The sequence below is a fragment of the Asparagus officinalis genome, chromosome 1 (genome assembly GCF_001876935.1).
Source record: "Asparagus officinalis chromosome 1, Aspof.V1, whole genome shotgun sequence".
Taxonomy (NCBI): domain Eukaryota; kingdom Viridiplantae; phylum Streptophyta; class Magnoliopsida; order Asparagales; family Asparagaceae; genus Asparagus; species Asparagus officinalis.
Window position 1 is genome coordinate 88,803,409 of NC_033794.1, and position 25,022 is coordinate 88,828,430.

At 38.0% G+C, this 25,022-nt stretch overlaps 1 protein-coding gene across 1 annotated transcript in view; it reads left to right on the forward strand.

Annotated features, from left to right (window-relative positions):
• Positions 1–24,006, forward strand: part of LOC109827450 — a 66,670-nt gene extending 42,664 nt beyond the window's left edge. Inside the window, exons 14-27 of the mRNA XM_020394459.1 lie at positions 1,523–1,690; positions 2,499–2,696; positions 6,535–7,098; positions 7,197–7,256; positions 7,348–7,682; positions 8,207–8,690; positions 8,792–9,256; positions 16,589–16,705; positions 16,783–16,904; positions 17,034–17,793; positions 18,055–18,309; positions 18,460–18,642; positions 19,619–19,957; positions 22,937–24,006. Coding sequence (XP_020250048.1) covers positions 1,523–1,690; positions 2,499–2,696; positions 6,535–7,098; positions 7,197–7,256; positions 7,348–7,682; positions 8,207–8,690; positions 8,792–9,256; positions 16,589–16,705; positions 16,783–16,904; positions 17,034–17,793; positions 18,055–18,309; positions 18,460–18,642; positions 19,619–19,957; positions 22,937–23,689 — 4,803 coding nt within the window. The 3' untranslated portion in view covers positions 23,690–24,006. The remainder of the gene's footprint in view (positions 1–1,522; positions 1,691–2,498; positions 2,697–6,534; positions 7,099–7,196; positions 7,257–7,347; positions 7,683–8,206; positions 8,691–8,791; positions 9,257–16,588; positions 16,706–16,782; positions 16,905–17,033; positions 17,794–18,054; positions 18,310–18,459; positions 18,643–19,618; positions 19,958–22,936) is intronic.

The window sequence follows — 25,022 nt, forward strand, 5'->3', positions numbered from 1 at the left end:
GTAGATCAAGTTCAACGGAGCGGATCATCCCACAATGTCGCTTAATCATGTGATTTTAGAGGCGTCAAGGAGGAAATCCCCTCCTATGACAAGGATACCCATTAATCTCATATTATATATATATATAATATATATATATATATATATATATATATATATATAATATCAAAAGTAGTCTGGTCTGTAGAGTGGATCACGGAAATTCATGGGTCATAATATGGTTTGCTGTCTGCCCAGGCCAGCATTTATATAAGGCTTCATACCCTACTTGCCCTCTGAACGGTGACATTTGTCCCTTCGTACCCCCTGAACTATTTTTATCCCCTACTAAGCTATTGAATTCGTTTCTTGCTTACCCCTTTGAACTATTTTTCATTCCACCTTGCGCCCCTAAACTATTAAAATCATCCCATCACTTTTGGTTGCTAGTTACCACTTTCCATTTATTACTTTGTGGGTGTCCTAAATAGATTTATGAGAGAAAAGTGATATTCAGGGGGTAAAGAGAGACTGCAAATAGTTCAGGGGGTAAGCAGGGACAAAATCAATAGTTTAGGGAACAAGATGAGACTAAAAATAGTTATGGGATAAGAAGGGACAGACTTGATAGTTTAGGGGGGCAAGTAGGTACTGAAGCCTTTACAGAAACGAGCAGCTGCTATTGGTGTGGCCTAAACATAGTTATTCAGTCGGCTTTTTCTTAAGTTTTCCCTGTGAAGCATGTTTGTTAATCACACAAGGCTTTGGTTCGGGAGAAAATTTGTAGTTATGGTTGTGTGCTTTCATAAGTCTGGATTATAGTCAGCTGTTCTGACAAGCCTCTATCTTAAGTGTGGTTGCTTTGAATCTTTGTGTGTTGGATGTAGTGTTTATTTTGCGTCGCATCCTCACCCTGAGGTTTGCCAAATTTCCTTTTGCGATCTGTTTAAGTCTATCTTTAGTCATCTCTCTGCTATGGATTGTGGCAGCTTAAGTAGTTCACTCGAGACTGTTCCCGTTACTCGTTCCTTGGAAGTCAGTGATGTGGGTTCAATAGTGGAAGCTCCTTCATTACCACGAGAGTCCAACTATGAAAATCACAGCTTAGCTTTAATAGTTGGTACGCTGTTCTTGGCAATGTTATTAACAGGCCCACTACATAAACTTTTTCAGTCGTACTGCTGACCCTTTCCTCAATGGAAAGCAGTTAACATGACAATCTACATCCAGAAAGACAGGCGTATTCCTGCATGAAGCATTCTCGACTAATATTCAAGCTTGCTGCTAGCCTCAATAGACTAAAGTACTTAAAAAATGCTGTTTGTTTTCCCTCATTTATCATAACCCTCTGGTTGGTGCTCATTGTTGAGCTGTCTTGAATCTAATTGACCATGTGTATACGCTTTTTCTTCTGAGTTAATTCTTTGCTATGATGTTGCTAAATCAGCAGTCAATTGATTCTTACTGCACTGATAAAAAAACAATAGCATTTTGTAAATGAATTCAATATTTGGTTTGAATTATTGTTCTATTTCACTTTCAGGGTCCTCTGGGATGGCAATCTCTATCTGGTGCAGTACCTACTGGAGAATCGTCTTTTTATGGAGAAAGCAGTTATGTCATACATGCGACTGGAAATGCTGGGGTTACTCCTATAAATTGGGAAGCAGCTATTCAGAAAAGTGTTGAGGAGCTTTATTCTTCAGTTGAGGTATTATGTCTCCATCTTAAATGCGGTGTATCTCTATGATGTTCTTAAGTACAGCTAAGCAGTAGGTGCTTTTGCAAGATGTTACCTTTGGAAGGATAACTGCTTAAAGCACATGTTATTATAACCTGAATGCCTGTATGAATAGATTGATATTGTACATGGGAGTCTTATCATGCTCATAAATTATCCATTTTCTAAATTGTTTAAGAATTTTCATAGGCTTGTTTTTGAATAAATTAGTTTGCTAAGATGGATGGAGTACATTTGTAGCAAGCAATGATGTGAGAACGACATGAACTTGGACCTTAGATTTCTGACAAGCAGCAATTCAGTTAGGTCCTTGGCATCAGATGGTTTTATACTGCTCATAGGAATGCGTGACGTGTCTGTGACATGTAAATGGAGATCCGTTGTAAGATCTTCTATTTTTGGTAACAAGCACGACTGGTAATAATAAAAAAATATAGCATGTAAAGTTCTCTTGTGATGAACCCTAATCTGTTCAGTTGTGTTAAATAGACATTGTATTCTTGTTAATGCAAATGCTCAAATTTCATCCACCACACGCCTTTGTATGCACCAATGCGTCCTTCTACATGCATATACCAATGCAGGTAGAGAAAACAGAGTTTCTAAATGGAAACGTAAGGCAGTATTACTAAAACATTATAATAAATAGATGAATCCATGGAATATAATGTTTGTAGCTACTAGATACCATAGTGCTGCTAGAGGTTCAAATAATTCTCTGATGTTTGTATTACCTTGGCGCCTTCCATGTCTTTATTAAGTTTATTATCTCTTCCAGGATAAGGGATTTGGAGTGGAGCATCACTTGCATCGAGGGCGGGCACTAGCTGCTTTCAACCATATTCTTGGTTTACGGGTTTCAAAACTAAAATCTGCCCATACTCAAAGGGGCCTATCTGGGCAAACTAACATACAGTCAGATATGCAAGCAATTCTTGCACCTTTGAGTCAAAGTGAAGGATCACTTCTGTCATCTGTATGTTTTTCTTTTGACCTTTGACTTAAGACTGATATTCTTCTTCTTATTATTTTTTGAATCAATTATGTTCAAAGTACTTCTCCTTATCAATATTTGTGAAGCAAACATTTTCATTAAAATACCATGATCTATGTTCTGTGTCTATATACATATGTGTGAGTGAGGAATGCTCATGATATAGAAAATATTCATTACCATAAACAACGAGAATTGTGAGCTCATGAATTAGTAATTGATTTGGTTCCTACTTCCTTTAGAGGATAAATATCCCCTCTTCATAACTAAAATTATTTTCTATCAGCACTCTGCTGCTTCAAACTGGAAACTACACCAGTAACACCACTGTTCCCAAATGCGTCAAGATTTAAGATAAGCATACAGTTTCATGCACTTACTTTGTGGGTGCTGAAATAGTTTTTCTCCATATTCTGCCTTATTAATCAGTATTAGTGTTTTTGGCCCCTTTAATTTCTGTAGCTAAAAATATGACTGAGATTGCTTTAATTATGGATAGTTATACTTAGATTAGGATTACCTAATATTTGATTATTAGAATTTTCTAATTATGAATAGTCGTAATCAGGTGAATTTAAGATTAATTGTCCACATGTCATGTTCTGATAGGATAAAAGGGACACAGCTATTTTTAACACGACATGTCAATTTCTTTGTGCATTTAAATATTAGCTGTCAGTTTTTGTGCCTTCAGGAGTACCACCAATTTCTCACATATAAAGGAGGGATGGCTGCTCTTGTTACAATGTCATGGCGGACCTTGTTACCTTCCCTTCTTAAATTTATTTTATGTTGGGGAATTTCTAGGTTAATAGATAATTATCACTCCTAAGTTATGTCTGATTCGCGGTTGCCCTTACCCAGAGAAAGAACAATGTTCAATGTCTCCTCTTGTTATGGAAGTTGGATATCGAACCATTATTATTATATAGACACATTTTTAGGACTTAACTGTTAATTGATTAGGTTGTAGATGTAAATCATACACTACACACTCATATTCCTACTCTATTTTCTATAACCGAACTTTAACTCCACCCATTCCGCAGCTTAGGTACCGAAACCAGTCTTGTGATACGAACCGAACTATCTCCACCTTTGTTAAAATTGGTCCAACGGTTAAATCCAAACAAATTTGTCATAGATGTCTGATGTAGATCTAGTCATCTGCCAGAATTCAGTTTGGAATTCTGTGTAGCTTCAAAGGTTCTTCAAACATGTCTTACGCTCATCCGCCAGAATGTAATAAACTGGAAAGTCCTCTATCTCTGATCGGATGTCTGATGTAGATGAAATCCATATAGATTTACTAAAAAGGATATGCGAACTTCCTGAGGTAAATATAGATCATGTAGTAAGCAAAGGCTGAAGGGTGAGAGGAATCTGATTGAAAAGCACAGGAGTCCAAGTAAGGACTCTGAAGTATTTTGCATGCTTGAGGTTTTGCTACCTCATTGCTCATACATCAATTGCATAGACATGCATACATTTGGGAGGCAATCTCATTTGTGCATCTTTTGGCAGTTTTACTGGCTTCTTGAGCTGTCACCCCCTTGATCAATCTATTTCCGTGGCACAAAAATCAGAGAACTTGGCACCTATGCTTGCTGATGCCATGTTCTTTTTCCATTTTGTTAGGATTAGGTCCCTGAGTTCGGCTTCTATTGTGAATTAAATTCACCATTAGCATTCCATGGATAAATGAGAGGGGGAGAGAATAAAAAGAGGGAGAGTGGAAATCTCCTTACTGTGTTGATACTCTTCTATACACACTCTTTATATACAACGAAACGACGACGATGGCTTAGCATCAACTCATGATAAGTAGTAATAAATGTGATTCCTTTTTGCTCACAGATATGCATTGTAACAAAGGTGATTTTCACGTTCTGTTAATTGATCCATTGTTACAGAAAGCGCTAGGCAGACTAGGCATTTGAGCCGGGGCCTAGCGCCTAGGCGTTTGACTATTTTTAAGTTAAATAATGATAGTTAGCAAAAACATGAATTAAATTCTTAGAAAATTGAATAAGGTTAAACTGAAATATACCAAAATTAAAATAAAATTGAACTATGATTAAATAAGACTAACTAACAATATTTAAAAGTAACTAAATCACCTAAAACAGTAGAATAGTGGGAAATTAACCAAAAACAAAACAAACAGTGAAAAATAAAACAGCAAAAAAATTGAAAAACTTACCTTGAGGAAGATGATTTGAAGAAAAGAGGAGGCTGAGGTGGTGGTTGGAGAGAGGAGGAGGTGGCGAGGAAGAGGGGTGGTGGTGTTTGGCCGGAGAGAGGAGGTGGTAAAGATAGTGGAGGCAAAGAGAGGGAGGCAGCGGTGTTTGCCTGGAGAGAGGAGGAGGCAGCGGCGAGGAAGAGGAGGTGGCAGCGAAGAGAGGGAGGCGGTTTGGGGAAAAGATTGGGGGACAACGATGAAGAGAATTGAGAAGATAGGGTTTGATTTGGGTTAATAAGCTACCGGGTCGGGTTTGGAAACTTGGAGTCAAGTTTTTCTTTAAAAACCTCTTCTTTGCAAGTTGGATCTTAATTGGTGTTGGGCTGGGCCTGGGTATGAGTGGGTTTTATTTATTTTTTTAACTCAAAAGGCTAGGCAACGCTTAGCATGACCGCTTAGGTCAAAACTAGGCGGCCAGGGGTCTGCCTAGGCCGCTTTCTGTAACAGTGAATAGATCCACTCTTGAAGACATGCACGGTACGAGACCAGCATGCATTTTCATATACCTTCATGCAATAATTCGCTAGAATGTTTTTCTATACATGCTCCCTTGTATTCATACAGCTGATATGTATAACATGGACATGATTATAGCACACACGGCTAATACAATACAGACACGATAGTATTGTTGATTTTGACAAATTAAGACATAAAAATGACATAAAAAAAGAAAAAAGATATTAAAATATGACATATATGGATAATAGTACATTCATTTTCATTGATAGGAATACAAGAGTTTACTACATTACTAAGTCAATCTTAAAAATTCAGATTATTGAGACGTTATGGTACAACAAATAAAATTATAATTGTGCATGTTAATTAGCTACAATCATATTTTTTATGAAGAAATTGTATAAAAATATAGCAGCGCATCTACAGTTAAAAAAAGAAGGAATCATGATCCCATAATTTGAATTTTAACTTGTTAGTGTCGGATACATCTGTGATATCTTTTGTACATCTAGGACATGCTGCAAACTGTAGGATATGCTAAGAGGAGTATCTGAAATGCTTCCACCAAGTATCTGATTATTTAAGTATTGGAGACATGTCCAATATGTATGTCTCTTTTAAAGTATTGCTGCTGTATAGTACTTGATCATTTAAGGACATTCCCAAATACATAAATAGAGTTTGCAACTGTTGAACTCTATCCTTATCTTGCCTTAGGAAACTATGTCACGCCCCGGGCCGGCGAACCCCTTGGCGCAATGTAAATCAGGGGACCCACTGAGTGTAGCATGTTGTTTGGCTCTAATCGCTGCCAAAATCGGCTACCCGATGCTACAGTTGAGCCTTTGGCTTCACTGTATAAACCACTCAATTGTTTAGTCACCTACTGACGTCGGACTAAACTTTATGAAACCTTCATTGTTTGAAAATGTCAAAAATCTACCCATGCTTATTGTATCTGTCAACAAGATTCACATACATTGTTGTATTGCGCATAACTGTATTCCAAATCAATTTTATGTTTATGAATTATGCTTTCTGCAATTATAATGTTGTGATTTGTTCAATGTTGACATTCCATTTCTCATGGATGCTCTTTTCTGTTTTTCATATCAGGTTGTGCCACTTGCTATTACACACTTTGAGGATTCTGTATTGGTTGCGTCATGTGCTTTCCTTTTGGAGCTTTGTGGATTGTCTGCTACCTTGCTCCGTGTTGATGTGGCAGTCCTACAGCGTATTTCTTCGTATTATAATTCAGTTAGGCAGAATCCGCATTATGGACATGTTTCACCTAGGGAATCTGCACTTCATGCAGCATCCCAGGAAGGTGATACTATTCTTTCACTTGCGCAAGCATTAGCAGATAATTATCTCCACCATGATCATGCCCATATTTTGGATCAGAGACATGTTTCACATGAAGTTTTAAAAGGGGGACAGCCTCCACGTTCTCTCATGACTGTCTTACAACATTTGGAGAAAGCAAGCTTGCCACTGATTGATGAAGGCAAAACTTGTGGTAACTGGCTTTCAAGCGGCAATGGTGATGGTTATGAATTCCGAGCTCAGCAAAAGGATGCAAGCATGAGGTGGAACCTGGTCACAGAATTTTGCCATATGCATCGTCTTCCTTTGAGTACAAAGTATCTGTCTCTGCTTGCAAATGACAATGACTGGGTATTGCCTGCACACATTTCAATATTTTGTTTACTTTGACTATGTGATGGGATATTTTTCTGAGCTTGAATTTTGTTGTCTGCATATGCTTTTGGCAGGTTGGGTTTCTGACAGAAGCTCAGATGGGAGGTTTCTCAACTGATGTTATCATTGAAGTGGTAATGTCAATTCTTTTCTGACCGTGGATGGTGCTCTGTAACTTAATTGTCTGTTTAAAAATGATACTGATTTCTCACCCTACTTTCTTAGGCAGCTAAGGAGTTCAGTGATCCACGACTCAGGATTCATATATTAACTGTCCTGAAAAGCATGCAATCAGCTAGGAAAAAAACGAACTCTTCAACAATGAATGGGTTGACTTCAGGAAATAATGAAATGCCTTGCATCCCAGGTAGCAATAGTGTTGTTTCTGTGGAGCTTTTTGGAATCCTTGCTGAATGCGAGAGGCAGAAAAATCCTGGTGAAGCCCTTCTGACGAAAGCAAAAGATCTAAGCTGGTCTCTATTGGCAATGATTGCTTCATGCTTCTCAGATGTGTCTGCACTTTCATGCTTGATGGTTTGGCTTGAAATAACGGCAGCAAGGTAATCACACATCTTCAAATCTTCTATCTCCTCGATTCTCTGGATCTTCTAAATGAAGACTTGAGCCAGAGTAGCTTCCTCTTTTCAAAATAGTCAATATCACACATATATTCCTTTTGTAATGATGTTGTGCTTACCGTATAATGCCAACCATTTCTCTCGAAAGTTAAGCGGATTGACTATAACTTGTAATCCATATAGTTCAAAGGTAAGGTTTTGAGTTAAGTGGTTTTCTAGTAATAGAGCATCGGATCTAGAGAAGTGATAGATTTGCACTTCATCATTGGTGATTCAAAATATTTTTATTTACCCTCTTTATTCTGTCTTTCAAAGGACTCATGTTTATGCTGGAGGTTTTCCCATGTGGCTCGAAGACCCATACGAGGGTGTTTTACGTATTGTTTAATATACATGTTTAGCTCATGAACCACCAGCTTAAGCTTTAGAGTGGTTATTTGACAGTATATGCATCTGCAATATGTACTAATTTGAAAGGTATTCCATCTTTTTCTCCTTTTATTCAGGGAGACATCATCTATCAAGGTGAACGACATTTCTTCCAAAATTGCAAGCAGTGTTGGTGCTGCTGTAGAGGCCACCAATAAATTACCAAGTGGAAGCAGAAGCCTTATGTTTCGCTATAATCGTAGAAAACCAAAGCGAAGGTGTCTCATGGAGCCTGCATCAGGGGATTCCCCAGATGGTCTCATGGAGCCTGCATCAGGGGATTCCCCAGATTGTCTCATTGAGCCTGCATCAGGGGATTCCCTAGATGGATCCTTTAATATCCCTAGCAGGTCAAGATCTGCTGTGGCATCAATTTCTCAAGAAGTTGGTTCTGAGGAAACAAATGAAATGTGTACTGAAAAGTCCAAACTGTCTGTTGATTCTGATGAAGGACTCGCTTCTCTTTCAAACATGATAGCGGTTCTATGTGGACAGCACCTATTTCTTCCCCTGTTAAGAGCTTTCGAAATGTTCCTGCCATCTTGTTCCCTTCTGCCCTTTGTACGATTTTGTATTCTGTTATTTAATCTTTAGCAAATTATTGAGAAATGCAATTGCTTGATTAAAGTTTGATTGATGATTCTGCTTTATGCTAAATATAGGCATTTTCTCAAATGCGACTGTCCGAAGCTTCGGCGCACCTTGCATCATTTTCAGCTAGAATAAAGGAAGAACCGTTTTTGCATATGAATGTTGCAAGGAATGGGTCAGTCAAAACATCATGGATTAGCTCCACTGCTGTAAAAGCTGCAGAAGCCATGCTGTCAACATGCTCATCACCATATGAAAAACGGTGTTTGTTGCAAATTCTAGCAGCGGCTGATTTTGGAGATGCGGGAGCTGCTTCAGCTTATTTCCACCGGCTCTGCTGGAAAATTAGTTTAGCTGAACCATCTCTGCGCAAAGATGAGGATGCATATTTAGGAAATGAAGTTTTGCATGATGCTTCTCTTTTAGCGGCACTTGAAATGAATGGCCGGTGGGAACATGCTCGTAGCTGGGCAAGGCAGCTTGAGATAAGTGGTGCATCTTGGAAAGATGCTGTCCACCATGTGACAGAAGCACAGGTACCCTTCATTTCAAAATAGGCTAATATTAACTAAAATAATTTCTCTCATTCAAGTTCAATGCAGTCAAATCTTTTGTTGATTATATAAACACCCCAAATGCAAATCCAAATGAGAAATGTTAGTTTCCTAAACTTTTTCCATGGGGAATAATTGTGTTTCCTGATTGGTTAATGGGAAATGGATAGCATCGTTCTTATAACTTAAATTGCTTTAGGGTCATGTGCAGCTTTATTGAGAATCTGAATGCCATGTCCTTTGCTTCTAGGAGAAAAATACTAGATAGTACTAAACTTTTCTTGCAACTCCTCCTGAAACCCCTGCCCGCACGCCCACCGCGACACCCATATACATACATTACTTTGTATTTGCACAATGTAACCATAGATGGTTCATATTCTATATTGGTGACTAGAAAACCTGATCCACATAAAAGTGGATTTATCTCCTGTAATAAGAATTAGTGTTGTTAAATATTATTTAGACATATATGTACAGCAGATGCACCATCTTTTAGTTTGAGTATTAAATTTTATTAGGAGCATATGATTTACTTAACTTACCTTCAGTCGAGTTGGGATAGTAGCTATGCATATCTTTCATTAGTGTCAGACCCTAGAGGGGGGGTGATTAGGGTCTTATGCTAATCTAATCCGATTAAATGCCAATTAAAACTAATTAATAAGTTATCCTAGCAAGTATAAAATACAACAAGATACGTAAGCTAGGATAAGCAATATGAACAAATGAATATATCCTATCAATGAGATATTACAAAAATATGAGCAAGGATATATGAACTAACACAAGGGTAAAATAAACAAGATAGTGGATGATATAGATAATGAGCTAATGACAATGGCGATATAAGATATGAACATAAATATGAATGAACGCCAAAGCACACTCAAACAAGCAATATGATCACGGAGTTCGGACCTTCCGTCCTACGTCTCCGCTCCCCACTCCCGGGGAGAAATCCACTATCACGACCGGGTTTTCTACGCTCACCCGAATAACGTTTACAACCACACAGTGTCGGTTTTCAACGTCACCGATCAACGTTCACACTCACCCTCACAATGTCGGTTTTCAACGTTCACCGATCAACGTCCACTCCTCACACTCGGTTTTCTAGTTCACCGAAAACTTCACAACACACTCGGTTTCTAGCTCACCGAAAACCTTACAACACTCACAAAGTAAATACAACAAATTTGTTCTCTACAATAGATGAGAACACAATGAAAGCACAACTCAAAGTTACAATCTCTCACCACCCAACTATACTATGTATGCAAATACTATAAGCTCAATGTGGGTGTGTGTAACAATGAGTAAAATAAAATCTAACTCAATTAACAAACTAGCAATAATAAGAATATGAAAATCAATAATGAAATTGCTAGAGAAAAGAGTTAGAAAACTTCTCTAAGAACACAAGAAGAGGATGAAGGGGATTGAGAATGAATCCCTCAATCTGCAGTGAAAACTTCCTCCTTTGTAAACAGAAACCCAAACTCAAAACAAACAGTAAAACCCTAAACCCTTGCTTAAACTTTTCTTTTCTTTTAAAACATTTCTTAGTTAGCTTGAGAGTTGAAGACAATGGGGTATTTATACCCTCTCACAACTCAGCCAAGAAACCAGAGCAAAAGACAAAAAACACAGCCCCAAGGCAACGGTCAAAAAACTAGCCGTTGGAAGCTGAAGGAACACTCGTCGGTCGACCGGAAAATTCGTCGGTCGACCGAAAATTTTCATCGGTCGACCGGACCGGTCGACCGACAGCTTTCTGTCGCCCAGTGAACTTTTGACCTCAGGTTCGGTCGACCGGTGCGGTCGACCGAAAACTGATATGAAAACTGTTTATCTGATTTTGAAATGCTGTTTAAAAATATCAAATAAATTCCAAAAAATATAAAACTTTGGGGAATGATTGTAGACATGATAATACACATGCTACAAAAACTGGTTTTCTAAAAAGACTTCCCAAATGAGAAATATCATCATTTTTATAAAATAAAAATACACTGGTAGGAACTCATATGAGCTGGAGAGTGGTGTTTGCTTACAAAGTTTGATTTGGGGTATTAAGCTTGTGGGCTTATTTTTGAGGTGGGGGGTGAACTTGCCTTCTTATTTTGGGGTTAGAAGCATTTTCCCTTAATATTTAGGGAAAAATGTTTTAAGGCCCCCAAAAAAAGATCCGGTTGTGGCCCAGCCCCCTCAATTAATTCCCTTAGCATTCAGCCCCATTAAATGGTGAAAAATGTGGCCCAGCCCTAAAACCTCATTCCTATACATGTATTGGGTGTATTTTGACCAACATACCTAAATTACCCTCTTCTCTCTCAAACGAAAACCGGCTAAATGGGTTTTGACCAACATACCTAAATTACCCTCTTCTCTCATTCCTATACATGTATTGGGTGTATTTTGACCAACATACCTAAATTACCCTCTTCTCTCTCAAACGAAAACCGGCTAAATGGGTTCCGCCTCTGGCGGCGACCGCTCCCATCGCATTTAAGGCGAAGCGACGGAGGAAAGCGGGGGAAAAAAGCACGCGCTCCCTCCATTACTATGCTGCTTCATCAGCCTTTAATATAAATCGGTCAGTTCTATCTCTCACTCTCTCATTAATGAAATTAGGGTATGTTCTTCAACTGTCAACCACGCCTATGCGGCTGAAATCACCTCAATTACTCCTCACCTCCTCATAACTGTCCTCATAACTCTCAACCACCCAATGGCTGCTGATGACTTGATTTGCATGGTGTCTTTAGGCGAGAATGCCATATTTATGAAGCTAATGTCGACAACAAGCTTTTATGAACTGAAATATGGTGTGGCTGAAAGATTGAAAGTACCTGAAGAATCTTTTTCCCTGATATATAAATCTGAGAGGCACCCCAACCTGATTTTTTTGGTTGAGAACGAAGCTGACCTGAAGTGCATGTTGGAGCACAATCGAAATATTGGTTGTACGGAGATTCATATGCAGGCTGCTGTTAACGTAGAGTGTTCCACGCCAGGGAAGAATCAGAAAGTTATTAGCGAAATGTAAGTAATTAATAAACTCTTTATAACATTGTGCTTAGTGTGATGTAAACACCGTTATCTTTTGGTCAACTTTCAATGACCCCTCTGGGCTTTAAATCCCCTGAATGTAACCGTATAACCGTCGTCATAAATTTGAACCCCCAACGGGTTCCAAAGAGTTGATGAGCATGGTGCCGTCAGGCGATAATGCTATATTCTGCATGATTTTAAGTGCACGTTGGAACGCAAGTAAATAACTAGAATTGTTCTGATTAAAATGTAAGATGTTGATGCCAAGTAGTGTCCTACTCCTGCAGAAAGTTATTACTGATTTGTAAGTAATAGAATGAACTCTGCTTGAAACTGGTATATGTGGGATGTTGAAATTGTGATTTCAGGTTTCGATGCTACTTTGGGGAAAAATAGTTGTCATCGCTGATGGGTACATTTTAACCCTTCAGCTTACAGGTTAATTATCTAAGATATATGTTAACTATTATATGAACATGTTAACTCTCATTGGAACATGTTATACTTTTCTTGAACATGTTAACTTTCGTATTTATGTGTTAACTATGTCCATTGTCTGTTAAATTCCACTGCTCTATGTTAAGTTTTAATCAAAATGGTTAAATTTACACCCAGTTAGTTAACTTTTGGTGTGCTGTGTTAACCATGCATATTGTTAACTTTCATCATAGTGCTGTTAACTTAAGTTATAAGAAGATTATTTAACATAGTGTGCAGGATATCTCACTGTTTGATTAAATTGTGCAACAGGGATGCCTCTTTGAATGCAGATTATAGTTGTCCTCCTCCAGGAAATGCATCCAATTCAGAGAGAATCCAAACTGATTTTTCGTCTGGTAAGATTGTAATGAGGGTTGATGATATTCTCAATAACACTTCGAGCATTCCTCAATGGTGGCACACAGCATTAACTGAAAAGGGGCAACAATTTGAAACCGTAACTGAATTGAGACTAGCTTTGCAATACTATTCCATGGCCAAAAAATTTGAATATGAATTTCTAAAGAATGAACCCAAATGTATCCGTGTTTGTTGTCGATATAAGGAGACGTATGGATGCCCTTGGATGCTCTTTGCAGCTCCTGTTAAAAATGATAAAAGAATGGAAATCAAAAGGTTTGTGAATGAACACAGTTGCGGACAACATTCTAGCTTGTCAGGGCAATCACGGGCATCTCGCAAGTTCATAGCAGCCCAATTGCGACCGGTATTAAAGGCACGACCTGAAATCCGCCCAATTGATGTGCAAAAGGACTTCCTCACTCGTTTTGGATTGAGACTTGAATACAGTAAGATATGGTGGGCCAAAGAAAGAGCGCAGCAAGATATGTATGGTGATAGCTATGAGGCTTATGATCAATTAAGATGGTAAATATTACAGTTAATTTATAACTTGTGTGCAAATGTTTATCGTAGCCGCTTTAATGTTAATATGTTACCCTTATGTTCCAATGTATTATATTTATTTACATGTCCAGAAGCGGCATTGTTGTACAGGTATGAGCAAATGTTGAAGCAAACGAATCCAGGAAGCTACATTTGCATTGACCAGAATGAAGGAAGGTTCAGAAGACTGTTTATATGTTATGCTGCTTGCATCCAGGGTTTCTTAAATGGCTGTAGACCCCTTTTATTTTTGGATGGGACCTTTTTGAAAGACAGATATAAAGGCATGCTTCTGAGCGCCATAGCCTACGACGGAGACCAAGGGATATTTCCACTTGCGTATTGTATATGTGATCAAGAAAATGTTGATAATTGGAGATGGTTCCTACAAGGCTTGTGGTCCATACTGTATGAAAGGTTGGACCCGTACAATCCCCCCCACCAATTGGTAATTATTTCTGATGCCGACAAGGGGATTCGAGAAGCCGTGAGAGAATATTTCCCTGAAGCAATTCACTCACGCTGCGTTCTGTATCTAGTTGAAAATTTTAGATCAAAGCTCAAGGATTTGGGAATGAAGGCAAAGGACACACAGGTTTTGGGGAATTTGCTCCAAACTGCTTGCTATAAATACACTATAGCGGAATGGAACGACTACATGAAGGAAATCTATGAGATGGCTCCAGTCGCATATGAGATTGCAATTAATTACTCGCCAGATCATTGGACAAATACCTTCTTCCCTGGCATTAGGTATGCATTCAATCATTAAGACGTTTTGCGGTTGATGTTAACTGTTATGCATATATGTGAAGTATCCTTTTTATAGGTTAACCTTCGCTGATATATGTTAACTTTCACCAATATATGTTAACTATGATGTTTTTATGTTAGCCTTTAGCAGTATAGGTTAAGTTTTATGGTCACTTGTTAAGAAGATAACATATTATATGCCCATCATACTTCCTATATGTTGTCCTTTGCAGATATGGCCATGTAACCTCTAATGTCGCAGAATCCTTTAACAGCTGGATACGTGAAGCCCGTTTGTTACGTATCCTGCAAATGGTGGAGCATATCCGAAAACAACTTATGACTCGCATGAACAACAGACGGATAATGGCGTGTAAGTGGACAAGCTATCTTTGTCCTAAAGCTGAGAAGATTGTTAGGGAAAATATGGAAAAAGGGCACACTTTAGAGATTAGGCAATCTAGAGATGATATTTTCGAAGTGCAATCACATAGAACCACTCGCGTTGATTTGGAGAATAGGACATGCACTTGCCGAGCTTGGGACGTAACCCGTATTCCTTGTGTCCATGCTTGTGCAGTAATTATTTATATGAAAGGAGATGTATATCAATATTGTGATTGGTTCATGTCCGTAGAAGCGTTTAAGAAGAGCTACGATGAAATATTATATCCCATACCAGACTATGAGAAGCGGAGTGTGCCCAAGGATGAAATCCAGATTTTGCCACCAATTACCACTAAGAGGAGGGGAAGAAATAGAACAAGACGCATAAACAACAGAACCATATACAAACGGCCCGTCAAATGTTCTCGGTGCAAAGTTGAAGGTCACAATAGAGCAACCTGCAAAACAATAATACTTTTGTATGAGACATATAGATGGTTTTAAAGTTGTTAAGTATATAGCGTTGTACTTTTGTAATCTGTGATAATGCCTGTTATATTCATTTTGTTCATGCTGTTAATAGAAACATGTTATATACTGAGAGATGTTTTCCGATCTTCACCTGTCATGTTAAGGTTTTGAGTTTAAATGGGTGACTTCTCCAACGTATTAGTCACTATTCTAACGGCTAGCAACCAGTCATTTCAAACAGCCATATTCCAACGGCTTGTAAGTTGTTCCTTATGCAATATAAAATGTGCACATATGAAAGTTATAAGCTTAATAGAAGTTCTAACTTTCCTTTCATTCCCTCTTGAGATTGCGAGATGAAAACGTCAGAGGGTGTTCAGTCATGGGAAGAGGTATGTTGTTTTTGTAACATTCCAACACCCATGAGGCAGTGTAAAAATGGGAGGAACAAGGGTAGATACTTCTGGGGATGTGCAAATTTCCCCTTCAATAAGCTCTACTTGGTAATCTCGCGGATGAAGCTTGAACTTGGATCTTGAACTTTGAATAGCAAGGCTTCACCGACATTCCGCTAACCTCCATTGGATATCGTCGTTGAAGCTCTATTCCATCCATCCTCCAACAACGTTGTTTGTCTACAAAACATAGGAATGCACAAACACTAGACAAACAACATTAGTGGTAAATTGTTTGTTAAACATCATCAAAACAAGAAGGCCAACAATTAGTTCTATATAAAATATATGTGAACCAAATTTCTCAAGAGTTGAATCAAATATTGATTGGTTTAGTCAGTGATGTATTTTTCCTTGTCTTTCAGCAGTTTCCTCTGATTTGCTCAGTCAGTTCTTTCTGGTTGACAGCCAATTGTAATATTACATGGTCAGTTCTGGGCTTTCTCGACTTCCACTCATACTCCATAGTCAAACCCATTTTGATTTTAAAAAAAACTTAAAATGATCGTGAGGATAATAAGTAACATTGCATTTTGATGCTAAGTCATTAAATTTGATTTATAATCTAAAATAATGGGTATGAAAGCTGTTATTGTGGACTAGTCATTTCATACACTCCGTCACTTATATATCTCAATTTATTGTAAAGGTAAAACCTTCTTCTAGAAGTTTTTCGCCTATAAAATTATAGATGACAGGTACTACATAGTATATCCGTCACTAGGAAACCATCATGAGCATTCTTCCTTTTTCCCCCGTCTTCTTTGGGTCCATTTCATTACATCATGTATTATCTTTCTCACAGGCAGAAGCCATGGTGGTTGAATGGAAGGAATATCTTTGGGATGTTCGAGAAGAGAGAGCTGCTTTATGGGGCCATTGCCAAACTCTTTTCCTTAGATATTCTTTTCCTCCATTGAAGGTCATTGTCTTAAACTTTTCACACATTTTCTATCGAAGACTTTGTTGAAACTGGTATATTTTGCACTACACATGCAGGCAGGATTATTTTTCCTCAGACATGCTGAGGCAATTGAGAAAGAGATTCCGGCGAGAGAATTACATGAAATGCTCCTACTTTCACTTCAGTGGCTAAGTGGCAGCATGACTAAATCTCCCCCGTAAGATGTTTTGTGACGTAATTCGTGTTCCATTGTGTGTGTGTGTGTGTGTGTGTGTTTGTTTGTTTGTTTGTTTGTTTTTCAGGGTTTTTCTCTTAGCAGCTAAATGCTATTGTTTGTTTCCTTCAGTGTTTATCCTCTACATCTTCTACGAGAGATTGAGACTAGAGTATGGCTCTTGGCTGTGGAATCAGAAGTTCAGTCCAAGCCTGAAGGTGACCTTATCTTATCAAACTCTATCCATAATATAGTAACTGGAACTAGTGCCAGCATTATAGAACAGACTGCAAATGTTATTGCAAAAATGGATGCTCATATAAATACTATGCGGTTAAGAGCTTCTGAAAGAAACGCAATGAGAGAGAACAACCTGCCTCATAGCCGGCACTTGCAGTTTGGTGATTCTCATAGTTCAGTTACGACAGCAAGCAGTACAAGAACAAAACGAAGGTCCAAAACCTATTTGCAAATAAGACGACCTACGGAAACTATAGAAAATAGTAATGATTCTGATGATAACCTCAATTCTCCGAACAACATTTTGAGCAGCGGAGAAGTATCCAAAAATACACAGATAACAGAGGAAAATATGCAGATTGAAGCATCCGTTTCTGGATGGGAGGAAAAAGTGAGGCCTGCAGAAGTGGAGAGGGCTATTCTTTCTCTACTAGAGTTCGGACAGATAACAGCTGCTAAACAGCTCCAACTTAAGCTGTCTCCATCTTATGTGCCACCGGAGCTTGTATTTGTTGATGCTGCTTTAAAGGTTGCTGATCTTTCATCTCCCAATAGTAGTGGAGAAATAAATTTATCAGAGCTGGATCATGAAGTTCTTTCAGTTGTCCAATCACTCCCTGCGGTGAGCAAAGATCATGCTGATTTGCTGCAGGTTCGTTCATTTCACTATCATAACTATTTTATACATTTTTATTTGCACAAAACGAGTCGTATGTACTTTATGGAAATTTACTGTTTTTGGTAATACAAGATTTCGTGTCCATGTCTTATATTCATATTTTGGTTGTTTCTGACATAATTTTCAGTTCCTTGTATTTTGAACCTCTTTTCTTTAATCTTATTTCTAATGGCTGAACATAGGTCGTGAAATTGTTTCAGCTGAACATTTATACTGCTTGGAACCAAATTACAGGTTTTGGAGTCTTTAGCAGCAAAATGTAGTCAAGGTTGTGGGCGTGGACTTTGTTGGAGGATTATATCAGTTGTTAAGTCTGCAAAAGTATTGGGCCTCACATTTTCTGAAGCATTTGAGAAACGACCTATTGAATTGCTACAGTTACTTTCTCTCAAAGCACAGGAGTCTCTTGAGGAAGCCAAACTCTTGGTGCAGACTCATGTTATGTCTGCACCAAGCATTGCACGAATACTTGCAGAGTCTTTTCTGAAGGCATGTTTATCGCATCTTCTCTACTCAATCTTCTCTTTCTTGATCCCAATTAAAATAATAACCAAGCTCTTTCCAATCTGAACATGATTCATCATTGTAAACTGTGATGTTCAGTTTCTTTTTTGAACTTTTGTTATGCCTGATGACCAGGGTCTCTTGGCTGCACATCGTGGGGGATACATGGATTCTCAGAGGGAGGAAGGGCCTGCCCCACTTTTATGGAGATTCTCTGACTTCTTGAAGTGGGCAGAACTTTGTCCTTCAGAACCAGAAATTGGTCATGCTCTGATGCGCTTAGTGATGACGGGGCAAGAAATACCACATGCTTGTGAGGTATTAGATTCTGTTGCTCTACAGTAGAATGATTTTGATATGCTTCGACTCTATTTCTTTGAGCAGAAGCTTTCCAGTATGAGATTAGGGGTTTAATACCATATGCACCTATACATATTCATGTGCATAACCTGTGTATCATATATGTTGTGCGTGTGTACTTGAGACGTTTCTTGCGAAATCATTCCTGAAACATACAAAAGAATGTGCAAATCATAGGTGTTCTGATTTATGTGCATTGCAAGATTATCCACTTGACCTGTTAAATGATAGTTCCTTCTCTTGTCCCTTTGAGATGCCTATTTTTGTTTATGTTTTGCCCCTAAGTAAATTTTTTTGGGGTTTCTCCAAGTTGTACCTATGAATTTATTCAGGTGTATGTATGCTTGGGTCACCTTACCCCTACTACATTGTCCTTTCCCCCCTCCTATTTCCTTATGTTTTTGCCTGTTCTTTTATTTTCATGTAGTTTTTTTTTGTTTCTAATACTTTTGTTATCTTTGGCTTTATGGTATAACTTGTCAGTTATTTATGATGAGTAACAGTAGAGGCTAAATAGAGTTGTCTCATGGTTGTGGATGATGTAGAGGGCAATCAGGATAGACAAGAGTTATGAAGGGGAACTATAAATAATTGCAGAATGCCAACAATGTTGTAGAGTGGGACAGAATAATCCCATGTTGTGATGTGTATAGGCTCATTAAAGAGTTGTGTTAACAGTACATACATTATTGTTTTCTTGATACGACTTGTTCGGCTGGTTAAATATCAGTTTCAACAGATTGTATGCTTATACTTGCCCAATTTGCAACATGATGCACTCTTAGGCTGTTAGCAAAAAGGATACTTCCTACTACATTATTCTTTTATAGTCATGCAATTTATTTTCTGACGCAGTGGCATTTTTAGCTGTCAAAAGAGAACAGTTTGGTGCAGTGTTTTAATTGATTGAAACAATTATTTGTGCCTATGTCAGGTTGAACTTCTAATTCTTTCTCACCATTTCTACAAATCCTCGGCTTGCCTTGATGGAGTCGATGTTCTCGTTACCCTTGCAGCAAACAGGGTAGAATCTTATGTGTCAGAAGGAGATTTCTCTTGTTTGGCTCGCTTGATAACTGGTGTTAGCAATTTCCATGCTTTGAACTTCATTCTTAATATCCTTATAGAAAATGGTCAACTAGATCTCCTACTTCAGAAGTATTCTACTGCTGACACTGGTTCTGCCACATCTGAAGCAGTCAGAGGATTCCGACTGTCTGTTCTCACATCATTGAAGCTTTTTAACCCTCATGACCTTGATGCATTTGCTACGGTATGTGATGTTGCTTCCCTTTCTTCCAAATCAACTGCCGTAATTTTCAAATGCACTTCATACCATTTTGTCTTTTTGTCATGCTTTAAATTATCAAAATCTTTTGAGGCTTTGTATGACTTGCATTAAAAAAAAACTTTGGAGTGCATTTGGGATGCGTGTCCTTTGGCTTTGCACCTATTTTCGTTTGGCTGAGAATCCTTAGGATTATATCATTTATATGACCCTTGGAAGTTCGTGTGCATGCCACATTAACTCCTCCATAAGTTATTTAACTCTTTCATAAAAGTACTTTACAACTTTATAGCCAAGAGAAATTTTATTTTCAGACTAGACAATGAAGGCCCAATCCTAATCCAAAGTGTGTGAGCGACTTTTTGAATTTAATCATTTGAATCTTATCCAAAACTTGATGGTGAAAAAGTAATTCCATTGGATTTATCAAATCCGTTTAAGAAATAGACTCTACGGGAGTGTTATTCATGCTGGATTGTTGACTCGGACAAGCGTCCATGAATCCCACATTCTTGGATTGGGACATGGACTCGGATTTTATGGTTAGAGCCCTGGACTCTTGGATTCGATTTTGGTTTTTATGAGTAGAATTCTTAAAATTTTGGTTTGGATTCTTAAACCTTTGCTTTGGTTTCGTAGACCGACGGTCGGATCCTAAAATTAAATTTTAGATTCGTGGATTATGTGCATTAGGAGTTTCAAATTAAGTTATTATGTTTAATTATTAACAAAAAAAGAAAATTAATTTAAAATCCGCCCTCATTTCGATTGACGGATGACAATAACAAAACTAAGTACATCTTACAATCCATTCAAATAGTTCAAACATATATAATATTAAATATTTAAAATATTTATATATTCAAGAAATGTTAAATAATAAACATATCTAATTTAATATTAAATATAAAATAAATTAAGTGATTACATAGCAAGGTTTTAAATATCGGTTATCGGGGATTTATCGGACGACCAAACTTCTTATCGGATAGCGGAAATCGGGGATATATCGGGGATAAGTAGTATTTATCGGAGCAATATACTGGATGGTGTATATATATATAATATAACTAAAAAAATGTAATCTAACCATGCTTAATGAAATATAAACATACCAAAACAGAAAAGCAAAGTATGTACAGTTTACTCACTAATTTTTTATATAAGTCTCTGTTACAGGAAAAACAGAAAAGCAAAGTATGATAAAAGAATAGTTATAGAACTGATATTACTCAAAAGAGAAAGTGTGTGCGTGAAGGAATTACAAGAGAAGGAAAACTCACAGCATGTGTATATAGCCATGTTTCTGGACAAAAAAAAACATGGTTGACAGAGGGTAGGCAAGCGACAAAGTTCAAGGTTAAAGTTCACGAAGGCGAACGATGAAGAGGCGCAAAGAACATAAGATGGAGATAACAGAGGAAGCGCCCTACGAGAAAAGGAGCAGCCGCCAGAGACGAAGTTAGGGTTTGAAGGTCGGATTCACAAAGTTTTGGGTTTTAAGTTTCATATTATTAACAAAACGGGTCGGGTCGGGTTTTAAAAACTCAACAACTCAACTCAAAATGCCTGACCGATAATCCCGACAATCCCGATAATTTAGCCTTACTTATCGGCCGATAAGTGCCGATAACGCCGATAACTCACCGATAATCTCTCCAAAATGATAACCGATTACAAAACCAACTTATCCTAGCGGAGAGCTCAAAAATCCGATAACTCGGCCGATAATATCGATTATCGGCCGATGTTTAAAACAATGTTACATAGTATTGAATATATTTCATTTTAAATGAATGAAATAAATTTATAGAAGTTGATTAAGAATATTTCAAAGTTAAATACATTCAATGTTAATATATAAATAAATTAGAAATATGGAATATTTTAAATTAATTTGAAATATATTAAATATTTAAATGAGTACAGAGAATAGGAGAGAGAAAATCCATTGTGTAAGATCATAATTCATCAATTTTAACTTGGACTTTCTTTTGAAAATTTCTCATTAAAAACTATAGAGTTGGAATGGAGTGTGGATTTTGAATCCTAGTCTTAATAAAAATCCTAGACAATCAATAATATCTTAAATTCAAATCCAAATCCTAGTCCTAAACCAATAACACATTAAATTCAAATTCAAATCCTAGTTCTAAACGAATAACACATAAAATTCAAATCCAAATCCTAGTCCTAAACCAATAACACCTTAAATTCAAATCCAAATCCTAGTCCTAAACCAATAAACACATTAAGTTCAAATCCGAATCCTTGTCCTAAAATAGTAACACCTTAAATTTAAATCCAAATTCTAGTCCGAAACGAATAACGCCTTAAATTGAAATCCAATAAAAAGTTCGAGTTCAAATCAACAATCCTCAACTAATAACCCCCCTAATGATTAAAATCCTTTGATAGGGTCTATTCAGACATGCCCAATTAGAAGCTTATTACTTGACAATTATCTTTAATGAAACTTCCAATAAAATGATGCCTATATCCTTGGAATGCTCTCATACAAGAAATGTCATATGAAACTGAGAAAGAAAATACAAGACCTTTCCCTCTAAATTTCCTTTTGTTAGGATGAAATTTACAGAAAAAGATGACTTGAAAACAGTGATACATAGGATTACTTAGCTGTACTGACTTCCCTAAAAAATAACAAAAGAATTGAACTGAAAAAAATGTTGCTTACTTGGCTCGACAGCTTTCCAAATATCAATTACTCACGGACCATTCTTCCTTGGTAGAAAATAAGGAAATTCACTGCCCTTCACTCTTGCATAAAGTAAAATAATGAGAAAAGGTGAAATAATAAACAAAATTTTAGGAAAGTTTTGAATTCTACTTTTCTGAGGCTTCCCATTTTCTGTGCATGATAGGGGAAATAAAGTAACTTGTTCCATTAATGATTTGGATTAAATTAACTGCTAGTTCTCTTTATCGCTATTTTCCCTCCAGGTTTACAACCATTTTGACATGAAGCACGAAACCGCGTCACATCTTGAATTCCGATCAACCCAATTCATCCATCAATGGTTCTCTCGCCGCTACAGAGATCGCCAAACCGAAGACCTACTCGAAGCCATGCGCTACATCATCGAATCTGCTGAAGTCTACTCGACTATTGATGCCGGTCACAAAACCTACCGAGCTTGTGCTCGCGCTTCGCTTCTCTCTCTCCAAATCCGAATCCCTGACCTCAACTATCTTGAACTAACCGAAACCAACGCTCGCCGAGCTTTAGTTGAGCAATCTCGGTTCCAAGAAGCCCTAATTGTAGCTGAAGCCTATGATTTAAACCAGCCTAGTGAATGGGCTCCAGTTTTATGGAACTTGATGTTAAAGCCTGACCTCATTGAAGAATTTGTCGCAGAATTTGTCACAGTTCTTCCTTTGCAACCGTCGATGCTTCTCGAGTTAGCGAGATTTTATAGGTCGGAAGTTGCTGCGAGAGGAGACCAATCACATTTCTCAGTTTGGCTTTCGCCTGGAGGGTTACCTGCTGAATGGGTTAAGCATTTGGGGAGGTCGTTTAGGTGTTTGTTGAAGAGGACTAGGGATTTGAGAGTAAGATTGCAACTGGCAACAATTGCTACTGGTTTTGGGGATGTGGTTGATTCTTGCACGAAGGTGTTGGACAAAGTTCCTGAGAGTGCTGGGCCTCTTATATTAAGGAGAGGCCATGGTGGAGCTTATCTTCCTCTTATGTAGAAATTACTCTTTTGGAGGGTATTTTGTAAAGTCTGAGGCCTATAAAGTTTTGTTTTGGTGTCATCAAATTTGTTTTCGTAACATCTTTACATTTTATAGGTTTATATGGAAGATGTATTGTTGCTACACAGCGCTGAGTGAAGTGAGTTTTAAGAACTTCATTTTGGCCTGAGCTGTTTTTGGGAGGAAGGCTTCCTTCTTTGATCAATGTAATAATTGTATGCTGTATTCCTGTTGGTGCTGTATCTTATACTCAATTTTTTTCATGTATAAAAAAGACCTAGTTCTTTCTTCTTTTTTATAAATACATTTTGAGCTGCTCTGTATGAGCCGAGTTGCGACTCTTGCTTTTAAATTTTTTTTTTCAGTAATATTTTGTGATGAATAGTCCAGGAAATTTATTTCTGGAATTCACGTGCCGATCGCTGCTGGATGTTGTCAATAGCGAGTAGCTAAGACATTCGGCGGATCACAAGTCACTCCCAAATCCCATTCTCAGCTTTCCTTTGGTTTGTTTTCCTTCTTGTGGTTTTTTTTTTTTGGGAAAAATGCTTCTAGCCCCCAAAACAAAAAGAAACATGTCTCCCACCCCAAGACTTTTTCAACGGGCTTTTTGCCCCCAAAAGTAAACTAATTATTCACTGAGCCCCCAAAACACAAAGCCCAAGAATTTTACACAGGTAAAGACTATAATACCCATTCTACCCATTCTCTCTTTCTCTCTAACCATGCAATCCGGCCCTCTGCTCTCCCTCCTCCTTCCCCCACCTCTCCACCCGCCGCTGCCGCCACCCTCCTCCTACCATCATCGCCTCCTCCGCCGTCGTCGCCGCCCCCAAAACCAACCTTCGCTGCCGATTGATCCACCGCGTTGATCGTTTCTTCGCCGGCGATCCTCGCAACCTTCGCTGCCAATTTAACCTCCCCGCAACAAAGATTCAGCGCCTTGGAGCTCCCCAGGGACACCACCAACAGATCCTCCGCCCCGTCGGTGAAGGGAAACTTCCTCTTATTAGTAAGCACGTGCGTGATTGTAGCTGCCGTCGGATTTCCCATCCCAATCCCCCCTCCCATCGCTTTGATGTTTAGAAAACATCAAAGCGATGTTAAAATTAGGGAAAAATGCTCCGTGAACCCAAATCCGTAAGATTAGAGACTTTTGTCATTTAACACTTTACGATTAGAGACTTTTGTCAATGAAGTTTGAACACAGAAAAGTACTTCTGCTTTGCCTATTACCATTTAGCATGGCCACACATCCACCACGAGCAAGGGAAATACTACGAATATAGAAAAGCTGGATAATGAACTTCCTTGTATGTTATATCATTCG